The sequence below is a fragment of the Lissotriton vulgaris genome, unplaced genomic scaffold (genome assembly GCF_964263255.1).
Source record: "Lissotriton vulgaris unplaced genomic scaffold, aLisVul1.2 SCAFFOLD_353, whole genome shotgun sequence".
NCBI classification, from domain to species: domain Eukaryota; kingdom Metazoa; phylum Chordata; class Amphibia; order Caudata; family Salamandridae; genus Lissotriton; species Lissotriton vulgaris.
Window position 1 is genome coordinate 313,155 of NW_028244383.1, and position 20,126 is coordinate 333,280.

Genomic DNA, 20,126 nt, shown 5'->3' on the forward strand with positions numbered 1-20,126 from the left:
CAGGAAGGGGCTGCAGAGGGTGGAGGATGCAATTCCTTACACTATAAGTCTGGTATATCCCTATTTACTTGTAAAATGTTATTTAATGATGAGTTTTGAGGCAGGTTCCTGGTAAAACTCCATCCTTACTATAGGCAGGTTCATTCAAGAGATTATAGACTGGTAAAACAAGCTGCTTTACATTCCTTCAAGACTTAGCCTGAGGGCTGCTCTCCATAGCTACCTCTAGGTTGCAGGTGATCGAACGAGAAGATGGAGGCACTTTCCATAAATGCAGTGAGAGCCCCGCCCCCAACACGTGCCCACAGCTTAGAATCTGTACAGGATATGTTAATATAATTCTATAGTTTGATGTTGAAATACTATTTTACTGTGCTTATTTTTCTTCCTCCTGTATGACACTCGCTGCACTGCACACTCCTGACACATTTTCATGTTCTGTTTTCATATTCCATATAGCGCTGCCGCAACTTCAAGCAGCATTAACCAATAACAGTTATTGAAGAGTAATATCTGGACGTGTAGTGGGGCACATGGGAGATGACGTGGTGGAGATGTGCGGACAGCAGTCTGCATGTAATGTGTGTACGTCATTGGAGCAATACCTCAGAGTTCAGTGACGTAGGTTCTCAGATATGGACACTGTAGAATGGGGAATAATGTGACAAACAGAAGAATCAGTTTCTTAGAGCAGTGCCGAAGCCGCGATCAGGGTTCGTGCTTCCAAGGTCAGTGTCTGTGACCCTGAATGTGATGTAGTATGACTCCCGCGATGTCCTCCACCATCCTCTGGATGCTTGAGATCTCCGCGCGCACCGGCAGCTGCTGCTCACCCCCTCCCGTCCGGTTGTTGGAGGGCTGGCAGCGGATACCCCTAGTGAGCCCTTTCAGCTTTTCGCTCAACAACATATCATCTATTCCTCTCATCTGGTTCTCCCTCATCATCCTCTGGACCAATGAGATGAGCGCCTCCACCTGCTGCTCCCTCCGGGCCCCTTCCGCCCGGTTGTTGAAGCCCAGGTAGCGCCCCCCGCAGACACTGACCACCGCTCTCAGCTCGGGACTCGAGTCTTCGATGCACTCTTCCAGGGTCATGTTTGCTCTTTCCAGGTAATCCGTCCGCGTGAAAAGTACAATCATGAACTTGTTCGCTTCTTCCCCGAACAGAGTCTGGATGTCCCGGAGGGCCTCCGCCTCCTCCCTTGTGAAGTAAGAGGTGGAAATCACCAGGACAAAGGCGAGGGGGCCGGGGGCCGCCCACCCCACACATCTAGCGATCTCTTGGGCAATCACTACAGTTGGACCCCTGGGATTACACAATCCGGGGGTGTCGATCACTGTGATCCTGTGTCCGTTCCTCTCACAGGACCCTCTCTCGCATTCTTTTGTCACTGGAATTGGATCTACTCTGGAGTCGAACTCACCCCGCCCAAGGATGGTGTTTCCGACCGCACTTTTCCCCGCTCCCGTCCTCCCGACCAGGACGATCCTCAGCTCAGGGGTCATGGGAACGAAACACACAGCATCTGTAAATGGGGAAGAGAGCACAGGTCACACAGATCACACAGGTCACAGTTCACACAGCTCACAGAGGCCACAGTTCACACATGCCACACACAGATCACAGTTCACACATCTCACACATGTCACACACATCTCACACAGGTCACAGTTCACACATCTCACACAGATCACAAATGTCACACACAGCTCACACAGGTCACAGTTTACACACAGCTCGCACAGATCACAGTTCACACAGCTTACACAACTCAGACAGATCACACATGTCACACACAGCTCACACAGATCACAGTTCACACAGCTCACACATGTCACACACAGCTCACACAGGTCACAGTTCACACAGCTCACACAGGTCACACACAGCTCACACAAATCACAAACAGATCACACACAGCTCACACAGGTGGTCACACATAGGTCACACACAGCTCACACACAGCTCACACAGATCACAGTTCACACAGCTCACACAGCTCACACATGTCACACACAGCTCACACAGATCACAGTTCACACAGCTCACACAGCTCACACATGTCACACACAGCTCACACAGGTCACAGTTCACACAGCTCACACAGGTGACACACAGCTCATACAGGTCGCAAACAGATCACACAAAGCTCACACAGGTGGTCACACATAGGTCACACACAGATCACACAGCTCACACAGGTCACACACAGCTCACACAGGTCACACACAGATCACACATGAGTCACACACACAGCTCACACAGTCAAACACAGGTCACACAGGTCACACATAGGTCACACAGGTCACACACAGCTCAACAGGTCACAAACAAATCACACACAGATCACACACACAGCTCACACTGGTCACACATACGTCACATATAAGTCACACACAGCTCACACAGGTCACACAGGTCACACATAAGTCACAGACATGTCACACACAGTGCATTTCACATGTGCTAAGAACACAGTAGTGCAACATGAAGTACTGAAAGGCGGGGATTCCAGGGCTATAAAACAGAGGGTCATTTTATTGAATACATAAAACTTCCCTTCCATCTATCATCATGGACGTTTCTCGTTGCCTCCACAAGCACAACAACCATTGACAAAGACAATACATCTCGCCTATAACTCGGTTTATACGAAGATTTCTGAGTTCAGTGGAAGTGTGTGTTTAGGAAGCTGTCTCTCTATATAGTGCACTAAAATGAAGTACAACGTGTAGAGTTCGGTAACAACATAGATTTGTACACAGAGGCAAAAGTAGATAATACTAACGCTCTATCTGTAGTAGTGTGGGCGGTCAGTGAGGTTTTTCAGAGGGCAGTGTTAAGCATTTGTTGTACTCACACAGGCAATAAATGAGACACCCACTCAAGAATACATTGGAAACCAATTTGCAAAAAGAATACTTATTTTTATATAAATTTTAACACTAACAACTTAATTCCCACTTAAGTACTTGTTATGTTAAGAATTTGAAAAGTTCAGAAAATTACCCACAGTTGTGCACAATTACGCAAAATGGGGCATATTCTCAAGAAGTTATCGCTGAGTTAACGGCACTTAATCGCAGCCAAAGTCGCGATAAATGTATCACCCCATTCACAAGGTAGTGCTAACAGCCCATAGCACCAGTTTACCTGCAATAGCAACCACAGAAAGCATCCCCATATATGACCCCCGCAACTATCGCTAATGAAATGCAGAGTAGGCGTTCCTCTGCCAAAAGCCATGACACCACCACTTTGCAACATTCGCAACGACCAGCCAAATCTGCAATACAACCACAAACCATGCAATAAAGCGCCTTAGCAGCAGGAAACTAACACCTACTCTGACCTGGTGTAAAGTCTGACCACAGCCTGCACAAGAAAAGGGAGCAAAGCCCAGAGTCACACCTGAAGGACAATAGATGCCATGGAGCCACTGATCATGGAGCTGGGAGCCCCAACAGGACCCCAACACCCACCGCCACCACCCCCAGTGCTCCCCCTCTCCAGCCTCACCCGGCCAAAGACATGCCACATCAACTACACAGAATCATGTACCAAATAATTTGCCTGATGTCGCACAATCACATCTTTTGACATGCACGTGTCATCACAAAAATGAGCATCACACATTAACCTGTTGTTAGAAATGGGATCTCTGGTTGGCTAAGGCTTGCGCCAAAGACAGGCAGAGACCACCACTCTAGTCAGGGCTTGGGAGTTAAATGCCAAAGATAACCCCTGCTCACCCCCTTGGTAGCTTGGCACGAGCAGTCAGGCTTATCCTAGTGGCGATGTGTAAAGCTTTTGCGCAACATACACACACCAGCAACACTCTAGGCACAACCCAAAAAAGAACTCCACACAAGGTTATAGATAAAAATAGCCTTTGTATTATTATAAAACACATCAGATAGTAATCACACCATTTACATTGTGCCAACTGGCACGGGCAATATTTACAGAGGTATATTTACACATGACAGGGCCACGTGGGCCACTGTCAGAATTATCACTTGGTAAAAATAGTAAAAGTAAGAATATATCATGAGCTCAGAACACAGCCAGAAACCACTGGCAGACACTATACTCAGCATCAACCTGTAACATTGAGGAAATATAAATTTTATGGTCAAGTTGTGTTCCCTAGCGAGTACCCCACCGTCTCCATGTACCAGCTTAAAGTGCATGTAACTTCCCTCCTGTGTCAGCTATGAAGACGCAAATACATTTGCGTCCAACGTTAACATGTCCTCTTTCAGATCCACCCTGAATGGGTTAATTAGTCCGTTCCTAAGTATGCTATGCCAACGTCTTTTTGTAGTGTACCTTACATGTTTTTCTGCTATGGCAAAGTAGACCCTGCATTTCTGCCATCGAGCCTCTTTTCTGGCTTCTGACTCTGAAAGCCTCAGCCCAGGCTGCCTCTGTATCCGTGAACTCTGACTTACTTCCAGCGCGGCCCACCGCGCTCAGCTCAGCCTGCTGCCTGCCAAGACTGACTATAACCTTCGAGTTATCTGTTCCGCTCCTCGAAAATACATTCCTGCCTACTAGCTTCAGTAAACATCTCCCTCAGCTACAGGGCCAAAGGGCCGACCTGTCTCCGTGCAAGTAATTCATAGCCTCTGTTACCATGCTCCCATGGAAGGCCCCATGCCCCACGTTTCTCATGCAGACACTTAGGCGCTTACGCATGCATCCATAGTCAGTATAGAATAGCTTCTGCCCCAGAGACCTTTCCGTCCAGATAATGTGGTTCCCAAACACCAGATATCAGATATGATAGAAGTACAAGTTGATCTGACATGCCAGACTTCTGTCTCTTTCCGTCAGTGCAAATGTCAAGCTCCCTGCACCCTCCAGTTTCACGGCAATCACACGTCATGCAGCTGCGCGCGCATCCAAGCTTCCGATTTCATCTGACATTGCAACATTTCTGCCTAGTGCCACCCTTTTGTGACACCTACCTGTGACGTTTCTAGCACACACCTCCAGTTCACGCCTAGTCCACGCCTTCTGATTACGTACTAGTAACACGTGGATACTGTTATCTTGTCTTCTCTCAGCTGTTACGCCTACTGTACTGTTGTCTATGACATGAATTAAGTATATAAGCTATGTACTGTCAATAAAATGCAGCGCGTGCTCTCTATCCCTTCTTCCACCCCTGTGGTGGGAAGAACATGATATATTGGTCTTGACCATTCCTTTTTAAGGAATAAAACCCCTAAGAACTCTAACACCACGGACTCTGGTTCTTTCTTTCCGACTTGAGTTATTATTGATTAAGTACTTACCTGCATAGAAATTAAGACGGCAAATTATATATTTACATCATTTTGGCGCCCGAATAGGGACCCCTCCCCCACCTCACGCGCCGGTTGGTGCGTTGCAAGCTCAGTCCCCTGCCATCAGTTAGACGGAAACTACGCGTACCGGCAGGATTTCCTGCATCTCCCTCTGGCCCACGGAGGTGACGAGGACTGCGATCAGTACCCAGACGAGGCGGTGAGGAGTGCGGAGGATCCCGACCAGAGCCTAGCCGAAAGAAGCAAGGTCCGAGGTGTCAAGAGGCCCACCAGTTTTCCGAAGTTTTCCGAAGTTTTCCGAAGTCGAGCCGAATCGAGTCCAGTCCAGTCGAGTTTTCCGAGGCCTTCTGTTTCCGTGCTTCCCGGTGAGTACCATTGCTGGGACGTATCTAGACGGGTTTGGGTACACAAGTCCGGTCTGCACTGTTTTTAGACAGTGTATCTGTACTGTTTAGCAGTATATCTAGTATTCTGAAGTTCTGCACTGTTTACCAGTGTATCTGTACTGTTTAGCAGTGCATCCGGTATAGGGGGTAGTCATATAGGTTTCAAAAATGTCTTTTCATGTGATTAATGTCGTGGTATGAATGTGACCGTTTTTTTGTGCCTTATTGTGTTCTTGTATAGCTAGCTGTATTCAGTATTAAGGAGTAAGGATTGAGCATTCAGTATTAAGTAAACAGGATGCCGTTTTTCGACAAACTAAAGCAGATAGGAACTAGGAAAGGGATACTAGAGGAAGCAATTCCTATCCCCCCTAGGGACACTCCAGGAAACTTCATGTACCACAAGCATGGCATAGACGCCATATTATTTCTAGAGTTATGGGCCGACTATACCAAGCACCTAGACGAAAGACACAGATGGCCTGTTATCGGAACATGGGATGCCGAGTGCATCATGAAGGTGGAGGAAGTACTATGGAAAAAGAAAGCCAGACAATCTCAGAAAGACGCCATAGAGTTTTGGCGTAAGGAATCACACAAGCGTGCTGAAAAAGCACTACGTAGAGAAGACAGACTTAAAGAATCAGACAAGGCCCAAGAAAACGAGTTAGTTACCGAGGGGATCCGAGTAAAAACAGAGCAAGTAGACCGCGCACGAAATAACCTCGTGAACGGTATGTATCTCGCGGCTGAGGGTTCGCCTGAGGCCATTTCTGAAATACCGAAAAATCTACCGCCACCATTAGTTCCAACTAAAGTAATGCATAAGACTACTAAAGACATATTCCTGAATTCCTATCTAGAGGATGTAGCACCTGCTTACACCAATCTGCCTGTCCGAGCCCTGCCTAACGACAGGGACGGGGGTGGTAACCCGCCCCAAGATCAGATTCCGCCAGTACCACAACAGAATCCTTCTGTTCCACCACCTCCACCACTTCCCGCACCTAAAGTTGATCTGCCGAAACCACTTCCACCTGATCCTACTAATAGACAAGTTCAAGTTCAGATACAGACTCCGCCGAGAGATAATGCCCAAGCTTCAGCCTCAGGGGGTGCGACCGGGGGTTTACACACCCCGCCATTGACACGTAGATTACAGCTCAGGGACTTTCGGAGTCCTCTTACGTTCAAGTCTCCCAGCCTTGACATGTTCAAGGAAAACCTCTCAGTTTGCAGATATGATCCAGTACCCGGTAAAGACAATATAATGATGATGGCATCACTACGGTTAAGATCTGCTACTGATTCCCTGCTCTGCTATGCAGGAATGAAGGAGCGTCTAGACAGAATATATGAGTTTGTTCAGACTGGGAAGGACCCTGACAGTATTAAGGAAGCCATGGAGCGTCAGAAAGTTGACGTTCAAGCCCAGATACTACGTTTTTTCATAAATTGCCTAATAAGAGAACGAGACAGGCCTGGGACAGATCAGAGTGAATTAGATGCACTAAACAAGTGGGGTCAAAATATATCTGAAGGAAAACACGATAGGGGGACTTGCATAGCCAGTATGTACAAGAAAATTAGAAAGGCAGTAATAGATATACACCAAAAGGAGAAAGAAAAGGCTTCCTCCGAGGAGGAAGAAGAACTTGAAGAACCAGAAAAGACTACAGATACTATAGCGTATGTAGGTAAGGGAACTCACCTTAGGAAAGGTACCCGTCCGGAAAGCAAGAGAGTTTTCCTCTCTGCCTTAACAAACCCGAATTCTTCTGAACACCAGTTCCAAGAGACTGATAAAAGACTCCGAGACCGAGTGGGGTACCACATACTTAATTCAATGGATGAACAAGAACTAGCCCGGTCAGCCATATTATGGGCTGAAAATCCGGATATATATAATGATGATACATTAGCGCAGACATTCCTGAACCTCTCCCCAGACGAACAGAAACTAGCAGGTGTATACATGATTCAGCACCTCCTCACGAAATACAGAAACCAACATTCTGATCCAGGTCCCTTATATGAAACATTAGAAGCACTACTCATGGATAGATGGAGAGGTTTAAGTACCAAGTTAATACAAATAATTCTAGAACAGCGACATAGATATAACACTTTTATAAACTCTGAATATGTTCCCGCCCCGCCCCCAGAAAGGATAACGTATCACATGCAACGCCTGAGTGGCATTGAAAGTCAGAATCCCTTACGAGAAGTACACCCAGTTATGGGTGAGGACCATCTCTTGAAACGTGTATATGTACACACACCACTGACCAAGTTAGAGCTGTTAGAAATGAAGAAACTAGTCCCGGGCCACGATAAAGACCCTGCAGGTTTCCACAGAGAGCTTAAAGACATGTTACTAATGGGGGATTACACATATGATGATATCATGAAAATGTTAAAGGTACTGCTGCCCACGGGCATCTACGAGAAACTAAAGGAAAAGGAATGGGAGGTGGGAGAGAAAAAGATTGTATGGGCAGAAATAGAAGACGAAGAGAATAAACGTATCCCAGGGGTAGGCCTTGGGGACAAAACTAAAGCATTACCAGGTTTAATAGTACAGGTTCTGCCAAGATTATTGGCAACTAGAAAAGAAGACTGGGATGCAATCTCAGCATGTAAACAGAAACCCGACGAAGATACTAGTGACTTTTATTCAAGATTCGAGAAATGTTTTATTATTAACAGTGGTCTTAAACCAAGTAGCGAATCGTACCCGCATCTTTTTGTATCAAAGTTAGTTGAAAATTCCCTGTCAGCAGTCAAGAATCGTGTATACAAGGTTGAGAGTACATGGCAAGCAAATACGCCATCCCAGATGTTACAAATGTTACAATACCATCAGAACAGAATTAGAGAAGAACAGGATCAAGAACAGAAACGTATGAAAGACACGAAAATGAAAATGTTAGTAGCCCAGTCGGTCCATACCGACGGAAACAGAAAGGGTACGAACCAGACAGGTCACGTCGCAGGTCCCGTTAAAGGGACGTGCAATTATTGCAAGCAGCCAGGTCACTACGTACATGAATGTCCAGTCCTGAAACATAACATAGCAACAGGTAAAACTAAAGAGAGACCGCATCCATCTAGACAAGATCAGGTTCAGCAACAGACTTCACAGAATGTACAGCCCATGCAGAATACACAGCCTATGCATGCCTCATCTCATACAGCGCAGACAGTAGCGGTACCACAGCCCATTGCCTCGACTCAACAAGTTTCCCAACAGATGTACCAGTATGCCCAATCTGCTTACCCTGAGTATCAACGATACACATGAAACAGCCTAGAGAGGGAATTTGGCTTGCCTCCTATTGAAATTCCTGTAGATCAAGAAGGTCCTTATGTACACAGTCAAGTATTGGGAAAAGACAGAAAGTTTTTAATTGACACAGGGGCAAGCCGCACCACAATCAGTCATAATGAAGTCCCAGGGGCACCCCTCTCAGGCTCACAGAATGTTTCCCTTGGTTTTTCAGGTCAGCCCATTGTAAATGAAGTATCAGAACCAGTACCCTTAGCTGTAGGTCCATTATCACGAGTTACAGACTTGTTACTTACGAAATCATGCCCAGAAAATCTGTTAGGAATTAAAACATTGAAGGCTCTAGGAGCTATAATCTGCTGTTCCCCGGAGGGAGTTAGACTCTTTCTACGGGATTTCAAGGGTCATTATGTGTTGCGAGAACTCGATGTCAGATTGAAAAATGTACCAGATCACCTGTGGGCAAAAGGCCCAACTGATGTAGGTTGTATGCATATCACACCATACCGTGTTACACTCAAGACAGGAGTTGTACTCCCACGAATCAGACAATACAAGTTACCGCTCGATGCTGTAGTGGCTTTACTGGAAATCATTGAAGAGCTCATAGCACAAGGAGTGGTCATAGAGACCGACTCCAATATCTGTAATTCTCCTATCATTCCGATTCTTAAACGTACTGATCCCAATGCACCGCCAGTATATCGGCTGGTGATTGATCTTCGAGAGCTGAATAAATGTATTGTACCACAGTACCCTGTGGTCCCCGATATCTCTTCCCTATTGACTGCTATTGATTCAGAAGCAACGTTCTTTACTGTAATTGATCTCAAGAACGCTTTCTTCAGTGTACCTATTGATCCGGAGAGCCAATATCTTTTCGGATTCAGTTTAAATGGACGAAGTTTCAAATTTTCCCGCGCACCTCAAGGATTCACAGAAAGCCCCAGCATCTATAGTCAAGCACTGAAAAGACAACTAGATTGTATTCAGATGCCAGTTAACACCGCTTTACTGCAATACGTCGATGATCTGCTGATCACCGCACGAAGTGAGCCCGAATGTGAGCAAGCATCACTGACAGTTTTACACTTTCTGGCAGACAAGGGACACAAGGTGTCTCCTTCGAAGCTACAATTCTGTGTTCAGCAAGTTGTGTACTTGGGTCACTTGCTGTCCAAAGTGGGGAGACAGCTCACTCCCGATCGCATTCAGTTAATTGTAAATATGCCACGACCCCAGACACAAAAGGAAGTGCGGGCCTTTATAGGCCTCACCTCGTACTGCAGACAATGGATTCCTCAATATGCATTTCTAGCTAAACCACTCATCCAGTTAACAACGCAGGAGGCAGCAACTTCGACTGTCCTCCCTTGGACTCAGGAACATACACAAGCCTTTGAGGAATTAAAGAAAGCATTATGTCAAGCACCAGTTTTAGCGACACCATGCTACAGCAAACCGTTTACACTTTTTGTTACAGAACGTGATGGTACAGCATTGTCTGTCCTCACTCAAGATCAAGCAGGTTCACATAAGCCTTGCGCTTATTTTTCAAGTACATTGGACTCAGTAGCCCAGGCACTCCCTGCGTGCTTAAAGTCAGTAGCAGCAACAGCATTAGCAATAAGACAGAGCGATTCAATTGTTTTAGGACATCAGTTAACAGTACAAGTTCCACACTCTGTAGAGGTTCTGTTAAACAGAACCCAGACTCAACACTTGACTATAGCACGACTGACAGGTTACGAATTAACGCTATTCCAGCCACACATAGAAATCAGACGCTGCAGCATCCTGAACCCCGCAACACTGTTACCTATAATTATGACAGATCCAGCCCCGCATGATTGTATAGAAATCATTAATGCAGTAACAAAGCCCCGACGAGACTTAACAGATGTTCCACTGACAAATCCAGACCTGACACTTTATGTGGATGGTTCATGCATGCGAACAAGTACAGGAGAATTAGTGGCCGCATATGCCGTGACCATGAAAACCGAAGTAAAAGAAACACATCGTATTGACACACTGTCCGCTCAAGCAGCATAGCTTATTGCTCTGACCCGAGCCTGTATACTAGCCAAGAACAGAAATGTCAACATATACACTGATTCCCGTTATGCGTTCGGAGTTGTACACGACTTCGGCATGTTATGGCAAGAACGAGGTTTTCTGACCTCTCATGGTGCCAAGATCCAACATGGTCCCCTCATTCAAGCACTGTTAGAAGCAATACATCTGCCTTCAGGAATATCGGTCATGAAATGTAAGGCACATACTAAAGTTACAGATTCTGTCTCCCAGGGTAACGACCTGGCAGACCAGACAGCAAAACATACAGCATTGACTCACACTCAGACAACTGACATGACCAAGACAATAGGACCGGCAAATTGTATGACAGTTAGGGATCCCACACTAGATGTTATCGATATTCAGACACATGCCACCCCTGAAGAAATAAAGAAATGGATTGAACTAGGAGGGATCCAAACAGGTCAAGGTTGGGTGACGAAGGGAAAATCTACATGGTTTCTCCCTGACTCTATGGTTCAAGTCATGATTAATACAGCACATAGTCCAGCACATCTAGGAGAAAAAGCGATGTTAGACAGTTTACAAAATCTTTGGAGCAATAAACACTTACGAGCAGCAGCAAAACAGAAAGTGCGTACTTGCATGATCTGTTGTCAGTTCAATCCAGGTAAAAGCGTCCCTGTAGAGCAAGGTGGATTTCATCCTCCCGATCACCCTTTTGAAGTCCTCCAGATGGATTATATCCAGATGGACCGTTGTCGAGGATTTAAATATGTTCTCGTAATTGTTTGTGCTCTGTCCCGTTGGACCGAAGCATACCCAGTCCCAGATTACACTGCTCCGACCACTGCCAGGCAGTTGGTTCGTGAATTCTTCCCACGGTACGGCTTGCCTCGTGTCGTGTACTCAGATAACGGTCAGCCATTCTCATCCGAATTAATGAAGGAAGTTTCTTTATTGCTAGGGTACCAGTGGAAATTCCATTGTGTCCGACATCCCGAAGCCGCAGGCCTTGTAGAAAGGCATAATCAGACATTAAAGACCCGTCTTGCTAAAATATGTAAAGAGAAAGGGGTCGACTGGATAGTCGCCCTACCAGTGGCACTGTTCTATATGAGGATGGTTGCCCATTCGAGATCAGGACTATCCCCGTACGAAGTGGTCTTTGGTAGACCACCGAATATGTGGGGGACGCCCATTCCGAAGAAAATCACTGATGTTGATTGCAATATGTTGACAGATTACCTTGCCTCCTTGATGTCTGCACTCCAATCATGTCGTTCACAGGTTGCCGCAGCCTTCCCTGACAACACTGATGTAAAGCCACATGATGTCCGTCCAGGTGATCTGATCCTTATAAGGAACTTCGACCGGAAAAGTCCGTTGGAGCCCCGCTGGAAATCGCCGAAGACCGTTCTACTTACCACGAGGACAGCGGTGAAGGTTGAGGGCAGGAAGGGGTGGGTCCACATGAGCCATGTTAAACTGTGTAATGAACTGAAATCCGATCCAGGCTCATCCACCCCTTCCAAAGACTGTATCGAGCCCAGTGACTTTAAAACTTCCGAACGAGAGAAAACTCCCCAAGAGGAGTACAAACTTAAGCTCCGATCTAGCAAGTCAGACAGTTTAATTGTTTAAGTCCTCCCCTAGGTGAATCGGTTAAATAGTTTCTGACATGTATCCCCTAGATCGAGATAGAGAGAGAGAGAGAGAATTCAAGAAACGTACATACTGCAAATCACTGCGTAGTCACTGTATAGTGACATTGTTAATAATGTTTTTTCTAAGTCTTCTGATAATAGTTGCAAGTATACTTCTCCCTATCTACTACCCTATCTTCAGGCGTGAACAATCTGCTTACAATGTCTCTGCTGAACACACTTTTAGTGAGTTACCTCCACATGAACTTTCCTACAGACTTGCGCTGCGCAACAACACATTCATTAATATGCTACATCATTCCCATCAAACTAACAATGCTACAGACTGCTGGATATGTGGCCGACTCCCTCCCTACCAGAATTACAAGGGAGCTCTGCCCCTCTTTCCGTACCCGTTCACTCACAATGGCTCCTGTGGTGCATGGTTTAAAATAATTAATTCCTTAGATCCTGATATTGCTGTTTTCGACGGGGGCTGGGTTTGGGGAAACCTGAACTTGGTCCTGCTCGATGTCTGTTACCCTGACAAAGAGGGACTCCCCACTAGAAAAGGAACTGATCTAGAAAATGAAGTATATGGATTAGGTAATTACACAATTAACCTTATGATTCTTACTGTCGAATCCGAAGCCGCACCAGTTCTCCCCGTTATGTCAGTATTACCAGTCACTGGTGAATTATGTATCAGAAAGAAAGGTTCAGTACACTTAGGTCATAGTAAATGCACTACTGTGGTCGAATTCAGTGATCATGGTAAATCGTCCTTTAAAGCTATCAGCCATTCCTATTTTGTTTGTGGTCATACCGCATACATGCGCCTACCTCCAGATTGGGATGGTACCTGTTATATTGCATTCCTTCTGCCACCTGTTTTTCTAGCTCCTCCTGACTACCACAGAAATACAAATCTAGTAAAGAATAGACTCAGAAGAGATATCCCACTTGTCGACTACACAGAAACGGCATGGGAACAGTACACTGATTTTAATAAAGGATTCTTTTTCTTTTTAGGACCCGTTCAGAATAGTAAACTAATACGCAGACTAACTAGAACACTTGAAGCAGTAGTAAATGAAACTGCCTCCGCCCTAGGTAACTTAACAGAAGAGCAGTCCGCCATGCGGGTTGTTGTCCTTCAGAATCGTCTTGTTATTGACGTCATCTTGGCAGATAGGGGTGGAGCTTGTAAGGTCATCGGGTCAAGTTGCTGTGTTTTCATTCCACAAAACGCACCGTCTGTATATCAAGCTATTACACGTCTCCATAACATTGCAAATCAGATACATCAGACTCCAGGCACCTGGACTTGGTCCGGTTGGTTCTGGACAACGTTAACCGCTTGGGGATGGAAGATCCTATCCTTCCTAGGCATTGGCCTAGTCCTAGTATTCAGTTGCTGCCTGTGCCTGCAGTGCGGGCCAGCGATTTGTGGACTGTGTGCCACGTCATGTATTGAACATTCTAGTTTTCTCTCACAACGTAAAAGAAAGAAAGAAGAGCAAATGATGTTACAAGAACAAACTGATCGATTCATGAGGATCGATATATCATGAAGGGTCCGTAGGGAACACGGAGGGAATGAGGAAATATAAATTTTATGGTCAAGTTGTGTTCCCTAGCGAGTACCCCACCGTCTCCATGTACCAGCTTAAAGTGCATGTAACTTCCCTCCTGTGTCAGCTATGAAGACGCAAATACATTTGCGTCCAACGTTAACATGTCCTCTTTCAGATCCACCCTGAATGGGTTAATTAGTCCGTTCCTAAGTATGCTATGCCAACGTCTTTTTGTAGTGTACCTTACATGTTTTTCTGCTATGGCAAAGTAGACCCTGCATTTCTGCCATCGAGCCTCTTTTCTGGCTTCTGACTCTGAAAGCCTCAGCCCAGGCTGCCTCTGTATCCGTGAACTCTGACTTACTTCCAGCGCGGCCCACCGCGCTCAGCTCAGCCTGCTGCCTGCCAAGACTGACTATAACCTTCGAGTTATCTGTTCCGCTCCTCGAAAATACATTCCTGCCTACTAGCTTCAGTAAACATCTCCCTCAGCTACAGGGCCAAAGGGCCGACCTGTCTCCGTGCAAGTAATTCATAGCCTCTGTTACCATGCTCCCATGGAAGGCCCCATGCCCCACGTTTCTCATGCAGACACTTAGGCGCTTACGCATGCATCCATAGTCAGTATAGAATAGCTTCTGCCCCAGAGACCTTTCCGTCCAGATAATGTGGTTCCCAAACACCAGATATCAGATATGATAGAAGTACAAGTTGATCTGACATGCCAGACTTCTGTCTCTTTCCGTCAGTGCAAATGTCAAGCTCCCTGCACCCTCCAGTTTCACGGCAATCACACGTCATGCAGCGGCGCGCGCATCCAAGCTTCCGATTTCTGCTGACATTGCAACATTTCTGCCTAGTGCCACCCTTTTGTGACACCTACCTGTGACGTTTCTAGCACACACCTCCAGTTCACGCCTAGTCCACGCCTTCTGATTACGTACTAGTAACACGTGGATACTGTTATCTTGTCTTCTCTCAGCTGTTACGCCTACTGTACTGTTGTCTATGACATGAATTAAGTATATAAGCTATGTACTGTCAATAAAATGCAGCGCGTGCTCTCTATCCCTTCTTCCACCCCTGTGGTGGGAAGAACATGATATATTGGTCTTGACCATTCCTTTTTAAGGAATAAAACCCCTAAGAACTCTAACACCACGGACTCTGGTTCTTTCTTTCCGACTTGAGTTATTATTGATTAAGTACTTACCTGCATAGAAATTAAGACGGTAAATTATATATTTACATCAACATAAATCATATCATGCACAGTATCACATAAGGCGAGAAATCTACTCTGCGCCAACCTCATAAGCTGAAACCTGGTAGATCATAATCTCCTAAAAACTTAACTTGCATTAGAAAATAACCTGAACAACATAACCTTCAGTAGGGAATGAATCAAACCTAGACCACAGTAGAGAATCAAATAAAACATAAGTCAGTAGGTAAAACATAATGAGCATAAAAGCACATCTATAAGCATAAATCAAGGTGCATAAAACATACTACAAAGATGACATTTCCTAGCACCTATGAAAAGCACACTTGGGCCTTGCGCCCTTCAAACTTAATAGTCTCTTGAGCCCACTGGACATCTCTAAGGGGCTCAAATGCCCTCTGTCCAGTCAAGGGTGTGCACCTGGCACAAACCTAAACGTTGCAGCTGCCCACTACTTGCTAGGCAGCTGGGAGTCTTCATTGAAGGGCCTAAATGTAGCAGCTGGCACTAAGTGCTGCGCAGTTGTGCAGGCAGAGATGGGGCAAAGGAGTGCGTCTCACTCCTAGTTTAAAAGAACATGTCCCCTAAAAATAAAACACCTAAACGGTGCAGCTGCCCACTACTTGCAGGGCAGCTGGGAAAGTTAGAAAATGCGGTATGGGCTCCCACTGACCCGTAGGAACAAATGTGCCACACGTTGGAGCCCTCTAGGCTCTGAAAACACCTATGTCCCATGGAGCACACGGGCTCCTGAACTAACCATGTGCAAACTGGGGTAGCACAGACCCCTGAGGACCCCACTGGGCCCTGTAAGTAAATATGACCAACTGTTAGAGCCATCTAGGCTCTGGAAACAACTGATGCGAACATTGGAGCCCTCTAGGCTCTAGAAATCAAGTTTGCCCAAAATGTTGGAGCCTCTGGGGCTCTGAAAATGATTAGGCCAGTGTAGGCGTGACCTGGTGCTTAAAAATTAAATGGGCACTAACTACGGTCCCCCAAGCCCCTCCCACGGGGACTTCCAAAACCACTGGAGGAAGAAACTTGCCCCCGCTGAACTGTGGGGCTCACGGGGGCTCCCTGGAGGTCGATTAACAACGTTGAAGTGGCCCACTGCTCGACGGGGCTGCTCTGACTCTGCCTCTTCCCCCCTAAACTCCGTCGAGCTTCACTCACCTGCTCTGACATGGGTCTTCTCCAACCTCCATGCGGTACGGCTGGGGCTGCAGGCGGGACTCTCCTCCTTTTAGGTGTGGCGGCACACGGGGCTCTCCCTACTCATGGGAGCCCCGCTTCACCTGCTTTACCCGGTCCCCCATCTCGGGACCGGGACTTAGGGTGGAGCCTGTGAGGCTCCAGGCTGCCGCCTCCTTCTTCCAGACTGCAGTGGCAAAAAAGGAGGGGTAGGCTCCCTTGGTACGTGTAGCAATACTCTGCGGGATGGGCACCTGTAAATTAAAAATGTAAATAGCACAGAGGCCAGGTGGGGTGGGCACCCGCAAGGAAATCCACATAAGCGGCCATCATGCAGGGTGGGCACCTGCTTTAAGGAACTCAAAAATAAGCGGGGTGGGCACCCGCATTGCTGGTGTCATGGGGGAATCCCTACGCTGGGGATTCCCTCTCAAAGGGTCAAAAGGGAACTAAGCACAGTGCTCCCAACACGCCGAAGAGCATAGGAAGTCCTGGGGCAAAGAGATGGAGCACAAACAGCTCCTAGCCAGGGAAAGTCTACCACCCATCCCAGGCCAGGCAAAAGGGTCCAAAGAGAAGTCCTCCAGGTGTCATGGGGTAGGACAGGGTCCAGGGAGGCAAGCCTTCCCTTGAGCCCAAGCAGCAGCACACCCCTGGTAGATTCAAGTCCACAAACCATGCTCCAGCCCCTAACTCCTACCAAGAGACCAATGTACCCAAGTATGCAACATCTCAGCACAGTATAAGCACCGAAGTCAAAGGCACATAGCAGGAAAGGGATAAAGGGCAGCAAAATCAGAGCCGCAGGGGCCACTCCCCCAAAATGCAGCACACACACATTACATGCAGAGCACATTAACTGTGACAACAATGTGGTACAAACCGCAACACGTCCACAACAGAAGACAGAACACAACTGGTGCCGACTGGGTGTAGACACTGGCCAATCAGAAGTGGCATTGCAGGGAAATGTGAGTTGATAATGTACAAACACACACATGTCTGTTTGTTTTTTTTTCCTCATATTGCGATTGTACGGATAAGGAGGCTTGGGAGTCTGGTGGTTCCACATTCTATGCCTTCACTGCCCAGTTGTTTGGGGAGTATCCCTTTGTAGGTTATTGCCTGCCAGATTCTCTCCATGTCCTCTATCGTGGTCAATAATTTCGGTGGTCGGGGGAGGAGCTAGCCCTCCGGGCTACTCAGCAAAAAAATTATTTCTTGCCTGAAATTATTGTCATCGCTTTAATCATTGGAAAGATCCGGTAACCCAAGAGGTATTAGGTGATTATCTGGAGATGTTGTTCCCAGATTTCCCAGAAGTTAACTCTCCTAGTGCTTTTCCCTTTCCTATCAAGTTTGTTATGTTTTACTACAGAGTTTAACCAGTTTATGTGCGTGGGTGCTGATGGTTTAACCCAATTTATACAGATCTCTCTCCTCGCCAGTAGTGTCAGTACAAATAGAAGGTTTTCTTGCTTTTTGGTCAACATGCCCATCCCCGCCTCTTTACTGTTATATATCCCAAAAATAATAAGAGGTGTACTTACAGTAATCTGGACTCCCAATACCTTTGTCAAAGTCTTACCGATCTCATACCAGTACGGACCAAGTGCAGGGCAGTTATGGAACATGTGGATGTCATCCGCCTTCTCCTCTCCACATTTAGGGCAGGCCTTAATATTTGTTCCTTTGAATTTTGATAGTTTTTTGGGAGTCCAGTATGCCCTGTGAATAGTGAACATATGATTCCTTTTCAAGGCGGCAGGTTTTATACATGACCAACATTTTTCCGAGGATCTTTGCCATATAGTCTGTAGGTCTAGATCTGGATCAGGCATATCTTTCCTCCATGTGACTTCTGTTATTAAAAAGTCTTCCTCACCAGCCCCGATGAAAGCCCAGTACCATTTTGCTATTTCCTTCTTTATCGCTGATATGTTGGTCATTTCATTTTCAAGGATCTCATTGCCCTTTTTTCCTTCTGGTAGCGATTTCGCCCAGCTGGTTAACTGATAGTATTTGAATTTTGATAATTTGGCTTCTGTAGTTATACCTAACTGGTCCCACTTGATTATAGCGTTATCTACCATTAGTTGTTCCCATCTTTCTATTCCAGCTGTTTTTCGTGGTGTTGCCAATGAGTCTTTCAGGCATTCTGGTGTCCCTGGGGAGTCCCATATTGGGGCCTTGGAGCTGTAATAAGGTATATTTACAGCGTTTTTGATCTGAAACCAAAGCCTTACTGCATTATATAGGATCTTTAATTTTATTTTTTAAAGTATTTTGGGTGCCCAAACTTGAAGAGAAAGTGATCTGTTCTGTCTGTCATGTTCTGAAAGTATTTTGGGTAAAAATGATGTTTCTTTAATAAGGGTCTGAAATTCTTGAATTGAAATGATCTGTAGTTAGTATTCGTAGATGTCAGGACTAGCTATTCCACCTTGCTCTTTCCTCCTCCTTAGTTTGCTCCATGCTATTCTCGTGCTTTTTGCTGCCCAGATAAAGCTAGCTATTTCCCCCTGGATTTTCTTCAAAGTCTCTTTTTTGAACTCCAATGGGATTGTGTTAAAGAGGTATGTGAACTTTGGAACGATAGTCATTTTTATTGCGTTAGATCTTCCCAAAAAGGTAAGTGTTAGGCCTGTCCATACTCTGAGCAATCTTCTCATGTCTTTAGCAACTCTGCTCAGGTTTAGTTGTGGGATTTTTTCAATTTCTTTAACCAACATGATTCCTAGATATGTTATTTTATCTTTGTTATATGGAGTATTGGAATTCGTGTTCCAGCTCATCGCCTCTGTTTTCTCCTGGTTTGTTATATACCCTGAAACCCTTCCAAAGCTGTTTATAGTTTCTTCTATTGCTTGGTTGACTTTTCCAGCATTATCTGTGAAGATCATCAGATCGTCTGCATATAATGCAACTTTTTTCACCCAGTTTTGATTCTTGAAAGGCGTTATTAAGGGGTGATTTGTGATAGAGCAGGCCAGTGGTTCTATATACAATTGAAAGGTAATCCAGGATTGCCTGCAGAAAGAGAGATGGCTCCAAATCCCCTGGCTGAAATACATCAAAGACACATTGGGGGATATTGACCAGCAAAGGTTATTTCTGGACCCCTCAACTGTGGACATATATTCCAGACACTCTGTACAAAAGCAACTACTGGAAAAATATGATAGTAGGAGGAGGGAGCTTGACTCTACTAAACACTCGGTAGTTGCTTATTCGCTTGTTTGCAATGAAGTGGGCATGAAACCGTATCTCTTTTTAATGTACAGTCAACACAAGAGGTTTTTAATGACTCGTTTTAGGCTCAATCTGTTGCACCACACTTTAGCTTATCCGTCTGGGTTTACGCAAACAATTGAGCAGAAGGGTGCCTGCGGCTGCGACAATAGGTCTCCGCAGGACACCCTTCATTTTGTACTATTGTGTTATTTTTATAAA

General features: G+C 45.8%; 1 protein-coding gene across 1 annotated transcript in view; it reads right to left on the bottom strand.

The window, feature by feature from the left end:
* Positions 1–729: 729 nt before the first annotated feature.
* The window catches only part of LOC147667578 (verrucotoxin subunit beta-like), a 118,159-nt gene continuing 98,762 nt past the window's right edge, over positions 730–20,126 (bottom strand). The window contains exon 3 of the mRNA XM_086948809.1: positions 730–1,526. Coding sequence (XP_086804935.1) covers positions 730–1,526 — 797 coding nt within the window. The remainder of the gene's footprint in view (positions 1,527–20,126) is intronic.